The sequence below is a fragment of the Prionailurus viverrinus genome, chromosome C1, assembly GCF_022837055.1.
Source record: "Prionailurus viverrinus isolate Anna chromosome C1, UM_Priviv_1.0, whole genome shotgun sequence".
NCBI classification, from domain to species: domain Eukaryota; kingdom Metazoa; phylum Chordata; class Mammalia; order Carnivora; family Felidae; genus Prionailurus; species Prionailurus viverrinus.
The window spans coordinates 134,879,728-134,901,177 of record NC_062568.1 but is presented as its reverse complement, the minus strand read 5'-3'; the positions used below and the strand labels follow the sequence as shown (position 1 = coordinate 134,901,177).

The 21,450-nt window shown below is 35.8% G+C and overlaps 1 protein-coding gene across 3 annotated transcripts in view; it reads left to right on the top strand.

The window, feature by feature from the left end:
* Positions 1–21,450, top strand: part of FNBP1L (formin binding protein 1 like) — a 124,273-nt gene that overhangs the window by 62,830 nt on the left and 39,993 nt on the right. For all 3 annotated transcript variants that reach the window (XM_047871946.1, XM_047871945.1, XM_047871944.1), the window contains exon 2: positions 1,321–1,436. In XM_047871946.1, the coding sequence (XP_047727902.1) occupies positions 1,321–1,436 (116 nt within the window). The remainder of the gene's footprint in view (positions 1–1,320; positions 1,437–21,450) is intronic.

The following is a 21,450-nucleotide window of genomic DNA, read 5'->3' as shown; positions in this document are numbered from 1 at the left end:
ATAATCAGATTAAAAATGGGCAGAGGACCTGAATAGACATTTTCCAAAGAAGACATAACAGATGGCCAGCAGACATGAAAAGATGCTCAACCTCCCTGATCATCAGGGAATGCAAATCAGAGCTGTAGTCACCTCCAGCCTGTCAGAATGGTTAAAAACAACACAGGAAACAGGTGTTGTCGAGGATATGGAGAAAAGGGAACCTGGAGCCCTCTTGCACCGTTGGTGGGAATGCAAACTGGTGCAGCCCCTCTGGAAAACAGTATGGAGGTTCTTCAAAAAACTAAAAATAGAACTACCCTCTGATGCAGCAATCACACTACTGGTATTTACCCAAAGAATACAAAAGTACTAATTCAAAGGGATACACGCACCCCAAAGTTTATAGCAGCATTATCTACAATAGCCAAATTATGGAAACAGCCCCTGTCCACTGATTGATAAATGGATAAAGAAGGTGTGTGTGTGTGTGTGTGTGTGTGTGTGTGTGTGTGTGTGTGTGTATGTATATGCATATATGTATATATACATATATATAAAGAATATATATATACATCTATATAAAGAAGCTATAAAAAAGAATGAAATCTTGCCATTTGCAATGACATGAATGGAGCTATAGAGTATTATTCTAAGTGAAATAAGTCAGAGAAAAATACCATATAATTCACTCATGTGGAATTTAAGAAGCAAAACAAACAGGCAATGGGGAAAGAAGAGAGGCAAACCCAGATTTTTAACTATAGAGAACAAACTGTTAGTTATCAGAAGGGAAGTGGGGTGGGGGGGAGATTGGGTGAAATAGATGACTAAGGAATGCACTTGTGAAGAGAACCACGTGATGCATGGAAGAGTTAAATGACTATTGTCTACCTGAAACTAATAATTACATTGTGTGTTAACTAGCTGGAATTTAAATAACTTTTAAAAGAGAGTAATTTTTAGGGGAGCCTTGGGGACCCCTAGATCAATATACCCCAGTCTGAGAGTTTAGGGCCATTTTCTGGAAGCCACGGTGCCTGAACTAAATCTCAGAGGAGGAATAAGAGTAAATTGTAAAAAAGGTGACCAGGGGAGAGTGTTGCATCCAGAGGAAACCACATGTGTAAAGGCATTCAGACATAAAGCTCTGTGATTTATGCTAAGAAATTTAGCATTCTAAGAAATTTAGCATTTGTAACCTACTTCTATGTAGATCTTAAAGGATGAGGTGAGTGGAGACCAACAGAGAAGCCTCTTTGAATAAATATCAGAAGCTGGTTAAAATATTTGTGGATAAAATTTTAGACTTTTCATTGTGTTTTTACCTTCCCTTTCTAGGATCAGTTCGACAGCTTAGACAAGCATACACAATGGGGAATTGACTTCTTGGAAAGATATGCCAAATTTGTTAAAGAGAGGATAGAAATTGAACAGAACTATGCGAAACAATTGAGGTAAGTTATAATTTTTTTTCAGTTCTCAGAAATGAAGTTATATCTTTAAACGGATAGATGAGTGTAAATTCTGTGGAATTTTTGGGTCATAATTAGATTGAATTAGGTAACTGATTTTAAAAAAAAAATTTTTTTTTTAGCATTTATTTATTTTTGAGAGAAAGAGAGCGCAAGCTGGTGAGGGGCAGGGAGAGAGGGAGATACAGAATCAAGCAGGCTCCAGGCTCTGAGACGGCAGTACGGAGCCCAACGCGGGGCTCAAACCCACTAGCCGCAAGATCATGACCTGAGCTGAGGTTGGACGCTTGACCAGCTGAGCCACCCAGGTGCCCCATAACCAATTTGTTTTAATCAATTTAATTAAATAATTGGAATTATTTAGGAATATTGGCTAGCTAGATCATGCCGTAGATATTCCAGAAACATATGTAAAATGCTAAAATCAGGAAGCAAAATGCCAGGAAAAAGAAATTCCTGAGTAATATGCTTTCCCCTGTAATTTTGCTCTAGTAATCTTTCAAAAGTGTTGAAGATTTCTTCAATTTCTCAGTTCTTCAGAGTTTATAGAACTTGGAAATTGAGTGTGCGGAGCTGAATTTCTGTCAAAAATCAGATAATATATTTCTGATGAAAGTAATGTTGGAGTATGTGTTAGAAGATAATAGTTTTAAAGGGAAAGCTTTAGCCATAAAACAGATGGAATTTATCTTAAGGTTTTGTTCAGGTGGAAAATTGTTGTGAGACTATACCTTGGCAAATAGTTTTGGTAGAACTTACTCAATAAAAACGGTGCTTAAAGTCTCAAAGACTAGACCCCAGTATAAGGTTCTAGCCAGCAGGGTTAGGGTTCCTTATGTTGCAGGTGACAGAAAAGTAACCTAAAACAGGCACACGTGACTAAAAAATTTAGGTATATTTAGGAGCGCCCGGGTGGCTCAGTCCATTAAATGTCCATCTCTTGGTTTTGGCCCAGGTTATGATCTCATGGTTGGTGAGATTGAGCCCCACTTAGATCTCTGTGTTGACAGTGTGGAGCCTGTTAGCGATTCTTTTTCTCCCTCTCTGTCTGCCTCTTACCCCATTATCTCTCCTCTCTCTCTTTCTCTCTCAAAATAAATAAACAAACAAACAAACAAACATTTTTAATTAGAAAAAAAATTCAGGTATATTTTGATTCAGGGATCAAATGTGTCCAGGCACCATTTCTTGGCTCTGCTTCCCCTTGTTGCTTTTATCTTCAGTTTCCATTCAGTACTATCCTTCCTGCCCCTTTAGCTCTAGATTTCATATCTTCATACCTCCACATTCCAGGGAATGATGGTCTTTTCTCTTGTGCATTTGGGGAAGGAGAGAGGAAGGAAAAGGGAGAAAGAAGAAATTGAAAGAAGGGGGGGTGGGTGGAAGGAAAGCAGAGTGTAAGCTTGTGCCACCTTCTTTTTTCCAGAAACTCCAGTGAAGGTCATCTTTTATCATGCTAAACCTAGTGAGGTTATATGTTTCTCCTGAACAGTTCAGAGGTAGGAATACTCTTAGGTTGACTTATAGCTAGTGAAGGGGGAGGATAGTTACCCTAAAGAAATTTAAGTGGGTGGCAAAAGATTAGGGGATATTTGAGTGATAAACCACATATATCTACTACAGTAGTAGTGGTGTATGTAACTACTGACTGGTTATAGGGATGGAATAGAGTAGTATGATGAATAGATTACTTACAGTATTTTTATAATGATATGCTATTATAATGACATTTGCTAACATAGTGGCGTCATGCTAATGTACTGATCCCATTCATTTCCTCTGGTTTTTGTGTTTTGTTGTTGAGAGAGAAACAGAGCATGAGGGGGGAGGGGCAGAGATGGAGACACAGGATTCAAAGCAGACTCTAAACTTTGAGCTGTTCGCACAGAGCCTGTGTGGGGCTTGAACTCACGAGATGTGAGATCATTACCTGTGCTGAAGTTGGACGCTTAACTGACTGAGCCACCCAAGTGCCCCTGTTTTGTTTTGTTTTAAACAAGGTATTTTCCATATGAAAATATGAACCAGCAAACCTACTAGGATATTAATAAAAATAATGATAATATTTCACCTGTCCAAAAGTTATGATCTGGGAACTTTATCCAGAATCTAGAATTCTTTACCCAAAATCAAGAAGCATTAAGGACCTCTGAGAGGTTAAAATAGCAATAAAAAGTAATCACATGTGAACAATGAAAAATTTCCCTCATTTAATTTTCAATTTGATCTCATTTCTAGCACAGTAAGTTGTCTGGTTCCCAAGTTTTCCAGTGGAAGTGAGGATAAGAAATGTTACAGGCAATGTAGTGATGACAGTTTGAAGTGACAATAAGGAAAGAGTTCAACATACTACAAAAAAACAGATGAAAACAGTGTTTCCAACATAAAAGCACCTTGTCAGTAAGGGAATGATGAAAAATACTATGGAATAAGCAGTTTAAATAAATCACATGTAGCAGGATAAACTTAAAAAGGCTATTCAGTCCATCAGTGTAAAAAGCAAATTGTAGAACTGAATGTACAGCAAGATCTCTTTACTCGTGTGTATGTATACAGTTTTGTATAAAAGTTGTATATTTTCTGAAGAAGTCTAGGATACACTCCAAATTGTTTTATAGTGGTTATCCCTAGGGAATGGGAGTGGGGGATTGGTAGGAAAAGGAAGTTCCATTTTTTATTTAGACTTTTGAAATAGTGAAGTTTTTTCAGTGGTTGTGTATTTTTTTTGTAATTTAAAACATTTGTTCTTAAGCAAAGAAGATGACATATTTCAAAAGAAAATTCTGTTACAAATTATAAAATAAAAATTGGTAATTTAGGGGTGCCTGGGTGACTCAATCAGTGAAGCATCCCAACTTCAGCTTAGGTCATGAACTCGTGGTTTGTGAGTTCAAGCCCCATGTTGGGCTCTGTGCTGACAGCCCAGAGCCTGGAGCCTGCTTCGGATTCTGTGTCTCCCTCTCTCTCTGTTCTTTTCCCACACGTGCACGCATGTGTGTGCGTGTTCTCTCTCTCTTTCTCTCTTTCTCTCTGTCTCCCTCTCTCCCTCTTTCTCTCCCTTCCTCCCTCCTTCCCTCTCAAAAATAAATAAGCATTAAAAAAATTTTTTTTGAAAATTAGTATTTATAAGGTAGAACTTCAACAATCTGGATGTCTAGAATAACTGGACTCGGGTTTCAGGAAGGCCAAGGTTTTACTATAGTAATAGGGCTAATCAAATGGCAGATTTGTTAGCCTTTCTGTTTTGTGACTGATAATAACCATTATAATTTTCAATGAAGCAAGGGTGGCTAGAACTCACAATTACATGATATGGAAAATACAATTTTGTAGGAGACAGTAAGCTTTATTACGTATAGATACTCTAGATCAGTGATTTGCATCTTTCTTCTCTACCAGCACACTAAAGAAATTTGGCACATCTCCATCTTAATAGTGGCTCTCCAGTGTAATGCTTTTCAACAAAGACAGGATTATTGGAAGGTGTTGAGGAATTCCAGTAAGGTAGAATTGGGAAGAGGCATGTGTAACTTAAACCACTGACTCCCTTTCCTCTCTCTACATTGAGATTTGCTCCTTTGGCTGAATACTTAGTAAGTGATTGAATTATCATTTACATGCTCTTTATAGTATCTGTTTTGTCCAAAGGGAAGAAGTTTGCCTTGTTTATTTCCTCTCTAATGGGAAAAACTCTTTCGCTACCTTTTGAAGCAATTTCTTTTATAGTGAGGCAGCTTCCCCCCCTCCTAAATAACTATATTCAGAATGTTATACATTTATGTTTTAGATATATTGTAAGATTAAAATTTTTCAGCCTTTCGTACCCTTAGTTTATTTTCCTCTTCCCCCTCTTATTTGTCTGTGAGGAGTGACTTACATCCTTTCAAGTTGGAAGGGGGTTAGGAATAGTGTAAGTCTCTAAGGAATTTGGAAGCAAGGTTTGTAGGAACTTGAGGGGCTAGTTGTTATTAGGAAAAGGTGATTTATTACTGTCTAGTAAAACTTTAGTCATGAGACCCTTCACATGTATATTAGTGGGCCCTATGCTTGGAGGATGATTGCTAACATGTAACTTGGAGCATGGAGATAAAAGAAGTTTCCAAAGGAATTTTTATATGTTAAAGGAGACTTACAGGATCTTGGAGGTTGGGATAATGTTAAGCTAAGATTGTGTTTTACCCTTAGCAGAGTATTAACGTTGAGGAAGTTGGGTTCCTAGAGGAAGGTCACTCTGCCTGTCTCAGGGACTTGTCAATAGGCTCTATAAGTTGTAAAGAAGTCTAATTTTTTTCTTTTGCTTTTGTCCTGTACATCAGTTACAGATAATTGAGTCATCTCCATTTTGAGTGATGATATATGGTGACATCAGATTACTTGGTAGAATGTTTTTTTGTTTGCAGGCATAAAAAAATGAAATCGGTCATTCTTTTAATAAACTTACACTATTGTATTTGTATGGCAGAGATTAAAATTTCTTTAGTAAAAAATGAAGCTGTATGTACATGATAGATATATATCATTTTTTTCTAGTAAAGATAATTACAGTATTAAGTTCCATCATAGAGATTGTTCTATGAAATTGTATTCCTCTGCTTCCACAGACCATTCCTTTTTGGTTCAGATATGGCAGTGTGGTATACTGGAAGAGAAATAGATTGGACGACAGAAGCTTAACAGCTACTCTTTAACTAGAACAGAAATCTCTCCCAATTCCTTTTGATCTTATGTTGTGTACCAATGCCAAGCCTGGCCTACATAACTGGCCCTCCTAGAGCTGAGTGGATATAAGTTGAAGAATAAATAATTGAATGATCTATGTTTCAATTTAGTTTAGAAATTAGGATCTCTGCTCATATGCTGAAACTTTGACAAAGTACTGCTTTCTGTCCATACTAGAGTTTTTGTTATGTACATCATTGTGATGAAGTTGTTCTACTAAGAGCTGTCCTAAATATTTAGGGTAGGCTTAGGTATAGAATAATCCAAATAAAACCGGTTTCTATTTTATATTTAGTCTTAACTTTCTCATGCCTCTTCATCACTGTTCTTTGTCACTCTGTTTAGTCTCAGAAGAACCTAGGGAGCTCATCTTAGTACTGTTTTGATGAAAGTAGAGATTACGTTTATTCTTTGGTTGGCCATTGTTTAACTCTCTACTGCTTTGGTCTCTTCTGTGTTTTTGATCAACTGTTGAATACAGTAAACCCTGTTAGTGGCATCTGGCTAGAGGCAGGAGGAACTATTGCCCATATTTTGGGGTTTAGATGAACTTTCTTCATAGAATTCAATCCTGTGGAAATTCTTTTATTCCTTTCAATCCCCACTGAGCCTGCCCGGGTTTAAAAAAAAAAAAAAATATATATATATATATATATATACACACATACATATATATATACACACACATACATACACACACACACACACACACATACATACACACACATATAGGTGCCTGTATGAGATGATTTATTGGCTACATAATTGTGCTTCTTATTTAAAAAAAATTTTTGTTTTAATGTTTATTTTTGAGAGAGAGACAGAGCATGAGCAGGGTAGGGGCAGAGAGAGCAGGAGACAGAGAAACAATCCAAAGCAGGCTCCAGGCTCTGAGCTGTCAGCGCAGAGCCGAATGCGGGACTTGAACTCAAGAACCGTGAGATTGTGATCCCAGCTGAAGTTGGATACGTAACTGACTGAGCCACCCATGCGCCCCACAGTGCCTCTTAATTCTAGAATGTCATCACCTACTAAAATGTAAAACTTGACAGAAGAGAGAGATTTTTGTTTGTTCTGTGTACTGCTTATTTCCTAGCTTCTAGAACAGTGCCTGGCACAGAGCAAGCCTTTTGTTTTTGGTATTTACTGAACACTTATATAGCATTTATTTTGTTAGCACTATTCTATTGCTGTTGTATGTACTAATAGGTTTTATTTTCATAAAAACCCAGTGAGATTTCAGTTATTATTTTAAAGATAGGAAACTGAGTTACAGAGAGGTGAATAGTTAGTTGGCTTCAAAGTAGCTGCAGAGTCAGGGTTGTAGATGGTATATTATGCTGCTTCAGCATAGAGAGAATGAATAATTCTCTATTGAGGAGTTTTTTTTTTTTCCTATCACCAGTGCCTAGTACCACTGAAACATCTTTGGGTCTCAGTGGTACTCTGAGACAGTAAAGACAATAATAAATTATCTGGAAACTGTATAACATAGTTTTTACAACTAACATATCTATTTATAATGTAATAGTTACAGAAATTTGATTAAAATGTAAATTAAATTGTGTACTTCATGAGTTTAGGTCTAGTTGTATGTTTTCCATAAAAATAAGAACAGATTCAAAAAAAAAGGTTAACACCTTAGAAGTCCTTCTTTTAAGAAAATGTTTTTTTCATTACGGAAAGTAAAAAAACAAAAACAAAAAACAAAACCTGTCAAGAAGCCCTGTTTATTTTCATTTCCTTTGCAAGAATACTTTTCAGTGTTTTTTAAACCTCATGTAGAAAGTGTTTGATTTTTTAATTGAGAGAACTTAAGACAAATACTTTTTTTTAGTTTATTTATATTAGAGAAACTGAATGAGTGGGGGAGTGGCAGAGAGAGAGAGGGGGACAGAGGATCAGAAGCAGCTCTGTGCTGAGAGCAGAGAGCCCAATAGGCCTTGAACTCCTGAAGAACCCTGAGATCATGACCCGATCCACAGTCGGAGGCTTAACCGACTGAGCCACTCAGGCACCCCTAAGATAAATCCTTTATACTTGTTATGATTCCCATAATCTATTATAAATTGTAGTTAGGGGTAGCATAAGGTTACTTTAGTTCTCTCTGATTCTTGCCTTTAATATTTTCCTTAACTGTGTTAATTCTTTTCTCCTGATGACTTAGAGAGCAAACACCATAGCAGTTGGAAAGCCTTTTCTTTAATGTCATGTAACTATATTTTCTTGATATGTGTGGATTGGACTTCATGTAGTTATCATTGGCATATTTTAGTTTTTTGATATTTTATTTTTTGATTATTGTCATTCTTCTCTTATCCTACCTTGTTCTTTTAATGAGCCATAGAGGTCTGTTTTTGTCTCATTTCATTTTGTTATACCTAAAATGTTGCTGCCTGCTTCCAGCCCCCCAACTTAATTATCCACCAAACTACTAACCTACATTTTTAACAACTGGATTGAGTGTCATTTTCAGTTTATATATGCTGCTGCCTCATTTAATCTTCACAAGAGTTTGATGATCTGTGATAACCTTTGTAATTTTAAGTTCTTTATTTTCCTATAGCAAGCATCCAACAGTGAACTGTTGAGGAATGATTCAATCAATGTGGAATGATTCATTTTACAACTAAAGAAACTCAGGCTCATCACCTTAATGAGAATCACAATCCCTGTTCTTGATTTTTTGTATTAAAGTGTTTTAGGTGTTTTTGTGTTTTTGTTTTGATTAAATGATGAAGCAGAACCTAACAAGTGAAACACAAAAGTCTTAGGATAGAAAGTTCAAACCAGTTGTATTGAATATTTTAATAGTAAGCTTTCTAATGAAAAGGATTTAAAGACCTTATTGTTTAAAGAACTAAAAAAAGTAAGTTGGTTGTTAATGGTGTTGGCTGTCTAGATCACTTCATTAATCTCTTGGCTCTTTCATAATGCCTTGAATAATTTCATTTCCAAATTACCTTTTGTGCCATTTGAATTATGTAGCAGTGATTAAAATGAGGTAAAATTTTTATTTCATTATCCTGTTTGTATCAAATATAGGTAAATCAGACATTTAACTGCTCATTTGAATCTAGACTATGCAGGTGTTACTATAGTTGTCTTTTAAGAATCTGATATTTAGAAGGGAAACAGAAGAGCAGAACAGAATTTCTTTGAAAAGTGTAATACTTAAATCTTTGGTGGCAGGCTCCTCCTTCCTCAGTCTAAATTGAAAAAATAAAGTAATTTTTCTTTCTTTTCTATCTTGAACATCCCTGAAAATATTCTTCTGAAAGATCTGCAGTTGCCTATAATCCATTATTATGCCTAAAGAGCAGTGAATTGTTGCATATATTCTTTGGGTATAAACTATAAAGCTGAGGCTAGTATAGCCCCATTCACATTTTAGGTACTGTGTACCCTTGATATGCTAAAGATAAAGCAAAAGTAGAAACTGGCATTAAAGAAATGAGAATAGATACTAAGGTAAACCTTTCACATCTTTGAAGCTTGATTCTTTCCCTATGCCTTTCATAAATAGGTCCTTTTATTTCTTCTAGTCATTTATGTATTTCAGCATCTGTCATTGGTTGAGATGTAAAAAATGAGAATGAAGCATGTCCCTTTAAAAAATATATATAATATGCAGAATTTGTTGTAATATCACTTGTAGTAATCCCCCCCTTTTTTTATTTTTTAAAAAAGTTTATTTATTTTTGAGAGAGAGTGAGCGAGCAGGGGAGAGGCAGAGAGAGGGAGAGAGATAATGTCAAGTAGGCTCCATGCTGTCAGCACAGAGCCCTATGTGGGGCTCAAACTCACAAACCATGAGATCATGACCTGAGCTGAAACCAAGAGTCAGATGCTTAACTAACTGAGCCACCCAGGTGCCCCCCCCCCAACTGTTTTTTTTACATTTAATTTTTTAAATTGTGGTAAAAATGTAGTTAACATATGATTTGCCATCTTACTCATTTTAAGTGTACATTTGAACTGCATTAAGTGTATTCATGTCATTATGCATCCAATCTCTAGAACTTAATTCATCTTGAAAAATTAAATTCTATACCTGTTAAACAACTCCCCATTTTACCCTTCTCACAGCCCCTGCAGTTCTACTTTCTGTTTCTATGAATTTGACTACTCTAGGAACCTCATAAGTAAAATCATATTTGCTTTTTTTGTGACTGGCTTATTTCACTTACCATAATGTAAGGGTTATACATGTTGGGGCATGTTTAGAATTTTCTTCCTTTTTAAGGCTGAATAGTATTCCATTGTATGTATATGTGTGTGTGTGTGTGTGTGTATGTATATATATATATATATATATATATATATAATGTGTGTGTGTATATATATATATATATACACACACACACACACACCACATTTTGTTTATCTGTTTATCTGTTAATGGACATTTGGCTTACATTTTGGCTATGATGAATAATGATGCTATGAACAGGTGTGTATAAATATTTTTTTGAGTCCCTGGTTTCAATTCTTTTGAGTTATATACCTAGAATAGGAATTGCTGGATCATATGGTAAATCTGTGTTTAATTTTTTGAAGAACTACCATAATGTTTTTCTCAGTGGCTGTGAGCTGTTTTACATTCCCACCAGCAGAGCCCGAAGGTTCTAACACTTAAAATTTAATATTTAACACTTAAAATGTTCTTGCCAACACTTAAAATTTCTCTGCTTTTATTTATTTATTAAAAAAAATTTTTTTTTCCAACGTTTATTTATTTTTGGGACAGAGAGAGACAGAGCATGAACGGGGGAGGGGCAGAGAGAGAGGGAGACACAGAATCGGAAACTGGCCATCAGCCCAGAGCCTGACGCGGGGCTCAAACTCACAGACCGCGAGATCGTGACCTGGCTGAAGTCAGACGCTTAACCGACTGCGCCACCCAGGCGCCCCTGCTTTTATTTTTAAGAGTAGCCATCCTAATGGGTGTCACAGATCTGCTTGTGGTTCTGATTTGCATTTCCCTAATGATTAGTGATTTTGAGTATTTTTTCTTACGCTTGAGGGACATTTGTGTATCTTTGGAGAAATGCTATTCGAGCTCTTTGTCCCAATTTTTAAATCAAATTATTACTTTTTTTTTGTTACTGAGTTTTAGGTGTTCAAATATATTTTCTGTATTTTAACCCCTTATCAGATATATGAGTTGCAAATTCTTTCTCCCATTCTGTTGGTTGTGGCTTTGGATGCACAAGTTTTACATTTTGATGTACAAGTTATTTGTTCTTTAATTGCCTGTGCTTTTGGTGTCATACCCAAGAAATCATTACCAAATCCAGTGTCATGAAGCTTTCCCCTTATTTTTTCTTAAAAGAGTTTTGTAGTGTTAGCTCCTGCTTTTAGGTCTTTGATCCGTTTTGAGTTAATCTTTTTATATGGTGGAAGGTAAGGGTATACAACTTCATTTTGTCTGTGGGTATCTTTTATGTTTAATTTTACACTGTATAAGGAAAGATTCATGTTTGTAAGTGATGGAAAACCCAGTTTGAATGATGAGTATAATGAGAAATTTATTGAATTATTTATTGATACCTTTTATTGATTTTACTTTTTAATTGAGTTCAAGAAGAGGTTGAATAGTCAAGTTGCTGGAAGGCCTGGAAAGTAGTTAGGTCACAGGGGTAAAAACGTATCTGAAACACATTCAGAGAGCCCTTTGTTCTCTTCTTTTTCTCCAAAAAAAATTTTTTTTTGTTTTTGTTTTTGGCTTCTTTTGGTGGGTTGCCTCCGTTCTTTCAGTCAGACTGGCTTTCTCTGTATAGCAGGAAATACACTCACCAGCAGTGCCAGTTTTATGTCTCAGATATTCAGCTCTCATACTGGCCTCAAGGTCCCAAGACCTTGGGAAATTCTAGGAAGAAAACTCTTTGGCTCAGTGAGATTCAGTTTCTATCTCTGGATCACTTAATTCAGGCCCATAAATAGGGCCATTTCAATTAATCTGGCAGCTCCCAAGCATGTTAACTGTTAGATTGCGGGGAGAAGGGGCAGTTAAGAAGAGGGATGCTGATCAGTCTCAGGTATCTAATACTATGCTTCTGCCAGAAGAAATAATATGAGTTGTATCCCGTTTTACAATAAATAGGATATTGGTCTCCTGTTAAATAAGGATTGGAACTCAGCTTCTCATTGGAAGGTGGTTGAAAATGTATAGAGGTGATTTTCAGCCTTTAAAAATCTTTGGGATATCTTATACTCTGTCATTTAACTGTAATATGTAGTTTTAATAAAAGTGAATTAAAATTTTGAGACATTATTTGAAATATTCTATAATTTTCCCTAAAACCAAAAATAAATAAAAACATGAAAATGGATAAAAAAGATTAAAATTGGGAATTTAAATTTAAGTAGTGTGATTATATTTAATATTACATATATCATTAGCATATATATGGAATACCGTAAGTTTTGGGGAAGCCCATTAAATTTAGAAGCTTTGACCGCTGAAGGAGAAATGTTCATTCTTCTGTTTCTAGAGTGCGAGATCCTAAGGTAGTTGGAAAACATGGGTGAAACACACATATATCAAAACAAAGCATCAGCATACCTGTGACATCTATTTTAATTTCTTTGATATGTATTGCATGTGTATAAAACTTTGTGTTTCAGTTAATTCCTAATTTACAGCACCCTACTCAAAAATGTGACTTACATATGGCCTGCTATCATAATTGGTTACTTTTGGAATCTCTGGTTTTGTTCGAAGTTTGTGAAAAAGAATAGCCTAGGGGAACTGACAGTTAAGGATAGATTTCTTGAGAGTGATGAATTGCGTAAAATATCTTCAGTTGAGAAACAACCTAAATGCTTTACACTTAACATGTTTAAGACAAGCCACTCTGAGGTTTATTTGAGCTAATAAGCATATTATGTTAAAAATGTGAAGCAGGGATTTATGGGACTTACTAATCATTCACACTTGTTTATGAATTTTTGCTGACTTTACACTGTTTTCTTAGAAGTTTCAAAGATCAGCTGCTTTGAAGGGAATACATTCTTTATGTTGTTACCATTAATTTTTTGAAAAAAATTATAAAAATAGTATATGACTATTGTAACACACTTAAATTCAAGTCCTTTCCCAGCCCCTCTCCCTAGAAGTGAGTATAATTAATAATTTGTTGTGTCTTCTTCCAGAACTTATGTTTTCCTAGAATAGAAGTTTTGATTTGGTGTAATACAAGCAAAACATTTTGGACCATGCTTTAGTTTTTCTAGTGGCAGGGTTGGCTTGGATGGAGCCTAGTGGCTTGTGTATGGTTTCTGTGGGCTCTTTATACTTGGGGTTTGGGAAGAGTTGCTATAGACGAGTGACTTTTACATAAAGAATGGCAAGAGTGATGAAAAAAATTGCTTAGGACTAACCTTGCATTGCAAAAGATAAAAGTATTACTTTCTTATTTTAAGAGACAGAAGCCCAACTCAGATTGGAATTTATTAATGTGACTGAAAAGTTCAGGGATCTGGATACTCAGGAAAATGTTAAGAATTCTCTTCTCTTGGTTTTGCTTTCCTCTCTGTTGGTTTAATTCCCAAATAGTCTCTTCTCACATGGTAAATCTAAGATTATATCCTATCAGTTTAGCTTCAGCAGAGAGAGCACATGTTTTCCCAAGAAGTACAACAGAAATTTTAAGACTGACTTTTGTTAGCCTGGAATAATGAGGCTGGATCAAATAAATATTTCTAGACCATAGCATGTGGCCAGCAGCACCATAACTACATAGATGTGACATTGAAAGAGCTGTAGTTTTGGATATGCTAGGCAGTACTGAAGTAGTAACTCCACATCCCAGGGGTTTTACACAGCAGATCTTATTTCTTGCTAATGCAAAGTTGACTACAAGTTCAAGTGATAACTCTCTAGGGTAGCCCATGTGATAACTCAAAATCCAGACTATTTTCATCTTCCATCTCTGCATGGAGCCTCCACAGTTGCTTCAGCAGGGAATGGGAGAGCCCTTAGGGTTATGCACAAGTTGTCAGTGCTTTAGTCTGGTAGTTACACAGAGCTTATGGCCCATGATACAGAATTAGTCACGGGGTCTTGCCTAACTGCAGGGGGGGCTGGGAAATGTATAAAATCACGTGTTTTTTTTGATGAGCAGAAATGTATCTGTCACAAGCTGTTAGAAAATAAAGGGTAGTCAGTGATGCAGATAGGCAAAACAGTTAATGCCCTCTATAGCCTGGAATTCTAAATAGTGCTTAAAATGTTGATATACAAAAATGTGTTCAGAGTTTGAAACTACTTGCTCTTTGAAATGTTTTTTGCCCAAGTTTGGCTTATTTTTGTTTAAAATAATTCATGGATTCATGGTTGAAAATCACTGACTTTGAAATTAATTTCTAGGGGCACCTGGGTGGTTCAGTTGGTTAAGTGTCTGACTTTGGCTCAGGTCATGATCTCCTGGTTTGTGGGTTCAAGCCCAAAGTCAGGCTGTGTGCTGACACTTGGAGCATGGAGCCTGATTCAGATTTTATGTCTCCCTCTCTGTCTCTGCCCCTCCCCTGCTTGTGCTCTATCACAAATAAACAAACATTAAAAAATAAAAAAGTAATTTCTAGGAGCTCCTGGGTGGCTTAGTGAGTTAAGCATCCAACTCTTGATTTTGGCTCAGGTTATGATCTCGGTCACAGTCGTGAGATCCAGCCTTGTGTTCGGCTCCCTGCTGGGCTTGGAGCCTCCTTAAAATCCTCTTTCTCCCTCTCCCTCTCCCTCTCCCTCTCCCTCTCCCTCTCCCTCTCCCTCTCCCTCTCCCTCTGCTCCTCCCCCATTCATTCTCTCTCTCTCTCTCTCTCTGTCTTATAGGAATGAATGAATGAATGAATGATTGAATGAATGAATGAAAATGAATAATTTCTAGAATACAACACATTTATATGTTGGAGACTGTGTAGTTATGTTTCTTTTCTTTTTTTTTTTAAGTTTATTTATTTTGAGAGAGAGCATGAGCAGGTGGGGGGGGCGTGGAGAGAGAGAGAGGGAGAATTCCAAGCAGGCTCCACACTTTCAGCGCAGAGCCTGATGCAGGATTTGAACCCACAAACAGAGAGATCGTGACCTGAGTCGAAATCAAGAGTTGGACGCTTAACTGATTGAACCACCCAGGCACCCCTAGACTGTAGTTATCTTAATCAATGTGCTCATAAATTAGTTACCTTGTAATTGCTAAATTAAATATTTTTGGTATCAGTGCTGTTATCTCTCTTTGATGTACATACCTGTGGCAAATGGACTGCTATCCAATAGACATTCCTCCTCCTATAACAGCTTTATTGAGGTATCATTTACATACCATAAGATTTCACCCTTTTAACGTATACAATTCAGTGGTTTTTAGTATACTCACAGAGTTGTCAAACTGTTACCAATATTTAATGTTAGAATATTTTTATCATTGCAATAAGAAATCCCCGTACCCATCAGCAGTCATTCTCCATTCACCCCTCCCTCAGGCCCTAGCAACCACTCATCTACTTTCTGTCTTTGTGTATTTGTCTCTTCTAATTAACTGAATTATTCCCATCGCTTCCCCATCTTCCTTTTTGAGTTCTCTCTTAGAAAGACTCTAGGTCATATACAATTAACTGGTGTGGTAGCTATGATTCATCATTCTTTCTGTTGATATGGTACCTGAAATAATCAATGGGTAGCACATAGATTCGCTGATGTTTGAGTTAATAAATTAATTCATCCACAAAAACGATTTTGGGTGGTGTTTCAGATAACTTTGACTAAGAACCAATGGTTAAGGGTGTATGGTTGGATTTCCTTAATATGATGTAGAAGGGCCTCTGCTGCTCCACATATATCTTTCCAACCTCACTAATTACCATTTTTGGTTCACAGTTGATGTTCCAGCAACAATGAACCCATTTGTAGTTCTTCATAAATGCTATAGTATTTTTCTTTTCCTTGCCTTTGCTCATTAGGTCTTCTCTATTTAGAATTCCCCCTGGGCTTTCCAGTTGTCTAATTCTTGTTTACCTTTTCAGGGCATGTCAGGGAATCAAATTTCAACCTTTCTCCTCTGGGGAAGCTCCTCTATAGAGCCTTCTATTGTTCTTTTACCATATTATGTTATGGAAAAGCGTTTTATATATTTGATATCTCTAGGCCAGCAGTCTCTGAACTTTTTATTCCTTACCTGTAGAAATTGAACATGTGTGTGTGCACAATTATTAATAACTAATGTACATGTACTAGCGTGGTGTGGTAAATGTTAGTAAAGCTTTAAAAACATTTTTTTAATATACTTATTTCACTTTTGAGAGAGTGCTTGCGTGTGAGTAGGGGAGGGGCAGAGGGAGAGAGAGAGAATATTAAGCAGGCTTCAGGCCCAGTGCGAGGCCCAATCTCATAACCGTGAGATCATGACCTGAGATGAAATGAAGATTCAGACTCTTAACAGACTGAGCCACCCAGGTACCCCTAAGACATTTATTTTTAATTGTAATATAGTTGACATGTTATGAGTTTCAGGCGTACAACATAATGATTTAAACATTTATATAAATCATACAGTTCTTACTATGATAAGTGTAGTTACCATCTGTCATCACTTATTGCACTATAATTGACTGTATTGACTATGCTGTACTTTAAATCCCTATGGTTGACTTATTTTATAACTGGAAGTTTGTACCTCTTAACCTCTCATACCTATTTCACCCATCTCCCTTATCTTCTCCTCTCTGGTAATCACCAGTTTTTGTTCTTTGTATTTATAACTCTTTCAGTTTTTTTTTTTTTTTTTTTTATGGTCCACCACACAGAAGTGAAATCGTATGGCATTTATTTTTCTCTGTCTGACATATTTCACTTAACATAATATTCATTAGGTCCATTCATGTTGTTGCAAATGGCAAATTTTTTTTTTTTTTTTTTTATGGCTGAGTAATATTCTTGTGTGGGTGAGTGTGTGTCTGTGTCCCACATCTTCTTTATATATTCATCTATTGATGGATACTTAGGTTGCTTCTGTATCTTCACTATTTAAATAATTCTGCAATAAATATACAAGTGCATATATCTTCCTGAATTAGTATTTTCATTTTCTTTGGAGAAATATCCAGAAGTGAAATTACTGGGTCATGTGGTATTTCTATCTTTAAATTTTTGAGGAACTTCCATGCTGTTTTCCATAGAGGCTGGAGGCTGCACCAATTTACATGTCCACCAACATAGGGGCACTAGGGTTCCCTTTTCCCCACATCCTCACCAGCACTTGTTTCTTGTTATTTTGATACTAGCCATTCTGAAAAATGTGAGGTTGTTTTGCTTTTCGTTTCCTTGATGGTTAGTGAGGTTGAACATTCTTTGATGTTTCTGTTGGCCATCTGTATGTCTTTGGAAAAATGTCTATTCAGATAACTATAGCTATTTTTAATGAGATTGTTCTTTTGGTGTTGAGTTGTATGAGCTTTTTTTTAATATATTTTAGATATTAACTCCCATTGGATATATCATTTGCACATATCTTCCATTTAGTAGGTTGCCTTTTCATTTTGTTGATGGTTTCTTTTGCTGTGAAAAAAGCTTTTAGTTTTATGTAGTCCCAGTTATTTATTTTTGCTTTTGTTGCCTTTGGCTGAAGAGAGATCTAAAAATGTAATGCCAAGACCAATGTCCAAGACTTTACTGCCCATGTTTTTTTCCTTTTAGGAGTTTTATAATTTCAGGTCTTTAATCTATTTTGAGTTTATTTTGTGTATGGTATAATTAAGTTCCATTTCATTCCTTTGCACACATCTGTTCAGTTTTCCCAGCGTCATTTATTGAAGAGACTGGCTTTTCCCTATTATATATTCTTGCCTTCTTTGTCAAAGATAAATTGACCATAAAGGCGTGGATTTATTTCTGGCTCTCTATTCTGTTCTGTTGATCCATGTGTCTGTATTTGTGCCAGTACCATACTGTTTTGAATACTGAGGCTTTGTGGTGTACTTTGAAATCTGGGATTGTGATATCTCCAGTTTTGTTCTTCTTTCTCAAGTTTACTTTGGCTATTCAGGGTCTTTTTGTGGTTCCATACAAATTGTAGGATTATTTGTTATAGTTCTGTGAAAAAATGGTGTTTTGATAGGGATTGCTTTGAATGTGTAGATTGCTTTGGGTAGTATGGACATTTTAACAATATAATTCTTCCAATTGAGCATGAAATATCTTTCCATTTATTTGTGCCATCTTTTATTTCTTTCATCGTTTTATAGTTTTCAGAGTACAGGTCTTTCACCTCTTTGTTTAAATTTATTCCTAGATATTTATTCTTTTTGATGCAGTTGTAAATGGGACTAATTTCTCATTTTGTCATTAGTTTATAGAAACACAACAGTATATTAATTTTGTATCCTGCGATTTTACTGAATTCATTTATTCTTAGTTCATTTATTGTTTTTGGTGGAGTCTTTAAGACTTTATATGGTATTGTGTCATCTGTCAATAGTAACATTTTACTTATTCCTTAAATATATGGATGCTTTTTATTTTTCTTTTCTGATTGCTATGGCTAGAACTTGTATTATTATGTTAATTGAAAGTGGAAAGAGTGATCATCTTTGTCTTGTTCCTGATCTTAGAGGAAAAGCTTTCAGCTTTTCACCATTGAGTGTGGTGTTAGCTGTTGGCTTGTCATATATGGACTTTATTATGTTGAGGAATGTTCCCTGTATACCTACCTTTTTGAGAGTTTTTATCATGAATGAATGCTGAATTCTTTTCCTGCATCTGTTGAGATTATCATATGATTTTTATTCTTTGTTTTGTTAATGTGCTACATTCACATTGATTGATTTATGGATTTAAGCCATTCTTGCATTCCAGTAATAAATCCCACTTAATTGTGTTGAATGTTTTTTTAAAAACTTTTTTTAGAATATTTATTTATTTTTGAGAGAGAGCATGCAGACATAGGCGGGACTGGGGGAGCAGAAAGAGGGAGACAGAGGATCTGAAGCAGGCTCTGAGCTGTCAGTGTAGAGCCTGATAGCGGGGCTCAAACTCACAAACCATGAAATTATGACCTGAGCCCAAGTCAGATGCTTAAGTGACTGAGCCACACAGGTGCACTGAGGTTTGTTTGTTTTTCTGATTCAGTTTCATTACTAGTATTAGTGTATTCAGATTTTCTTTCTTCCCGATTCATTCGTGAAAATTGTATTTTTCTGGGAATTTATCCATTACTTCTAGGTTGTCCAATTTGTTAGTATATAAGTTTCCATAGTAGTCTCTTATAATCTTTGTATATTTGTGGTGTTGGTTTTAACGTCTCTCCTCTTTCATTTCTGATTTTATTTATTTGAGTCCTCTCTTTTTTTCTAGTTGAGTCTGGGTAATGATTTATTGTTTGTTTCTTTGTTTTTATTTTTTTAACGTTTATTTATTTTTGAGACAGCACAAGTTGGGGAGGGGTAGAGAGAGAGTAATACAGAGAATCTAAAGCAGGCTCCAGGCTCTGAGCTGTCAGCACAGAGCCTGACGTGGGCCCCGAACTCACTAACCGCGAGATTACCACCCCAGCCAAAGTCAGATGCTTAACCGACTGAGCCACCTAGGTGCCCCTGTGTGTTTTTTTTTTTTCTAGTTCCTTTAGATGTAAGGTTAGATTGTTTGAGATTTTTTTATTTCTTGAGGAAGTCTTGTATCATTATACTTTCCTCTGAGATCTGCCTTTGCTGTGTCCCAAAGATTTTCAGTGTCGAGTTTACATTTTTGTTTGTCTCAAGATATTTTATTATTTTGTCTTCAATTTATTTGTTGACCCATTGGTTATTTACTTGCATATTGTTCAGCCTCCATATGTTTTTGTTTTTTCCAGTTTTTTTCTTGTGATTGATTTTCTAGTTTCATACTGTTGTGGTCAGAAAAGATGCTTGATGTGATGTCAGTGTTTTTAAATTTATTGAGACTTGTTTTGTGGTCTAAATGTTATTTATCCTGGAGCCTGTTCCATTTGTACTTGAAAAGACTGTATTCTGTTCTTTTTGGGTAGAATGTTCTGTATATATCTGTTAGGTGCATGTGTTCTGATGTGTCATTGAAAGCCAAAGTTTCCTTATAGATTTTGCATATACCTGTGTTGTCATCTGTTGATGTAAGTGGGTGTCAAAGTTCCCTACTTTTACTGTATTACCATCAATTTCTCCCTTTATGTCTGTTAATATTTGGCTTATATATTTAGATGCTTCTTTGTTGGGTGTATAGATATTTACAGTTGTTGTATTGTCTTATTGGGTTAATCTCTTTACATTAAGTAACGCCCATCTTTGTTTTAAAGTCTGTTTTGTTTGATGTAAGTATTGCTGTCTCAGCTTTTGTTATTGTTTCCATTTGCCTGGAATATCTTTTTCCATCCCTTTACTTTCAGTCTGTATGTATTTTTAGGTCTGAAGTGAGTCCCTTGTACGCAGCATATAGATGGGTCTTGTTTTTTTTATCTATTCAGTTACCTAGTTACTTTGATTGGAGTATTTACGTTTTTTGATTGGAGCATTAAATGTTCATTTACATTTAAAATCATTAATATTTACTGATTGCTATTTTGTTAACGATTTTCTAGTTGTTTTTGTAGTTCTTCTAGGTCTTTTTTCTTTGCTTTTCTCCCTTGTGATTTGATGACTTCTTAAAAAAAATTTTTTTAATGTTTATTTTTGAGACACACATACACACACACACACACACACACACACACACACACACACACACACACACGGAGTGTGAGCAGGGGAGGGTCAGAGAGAGACACACACACAGAATCCGAAGCAGGCTCCAGGCTCGGAGCTGTCAGCACAGAGTCTGACCTGGGGCTTGAACTCACAAACTGTGAGATTATGACCTGAGCCGAAGTCAGCTGCTTAACAGACTGAGCCACCCAGGCGCCCCCGATGACTTTTTTTTAGTGTTATGCTTGGGTTCTTTTCTCTTTGTTTTTTTGTGTATCTGTTACTTGTTTTAGGTTTGTGGTTACCATGAGGTTCAATATATAACATGCTATGTATATAGCAGTCTATTTTAAATTGATGGTCACTGAAGTTCAAACACATTCTTAAAGCACTTTTATGTATTTGATGGTACATTTTATATCTTTTTATTTTGTGTATCCCTTAACTAATTATTGTAAACAAAATTGATTTTACTGCTTTTGTCTTTAACCATCATACTAGTTTTATGAGTGATCTAATACTTTCACCATATATTTGCTTTTCCTGGTGAAATTTTTTCTTTTCATAACTTTCTTCTATTTATGGCCTTTTC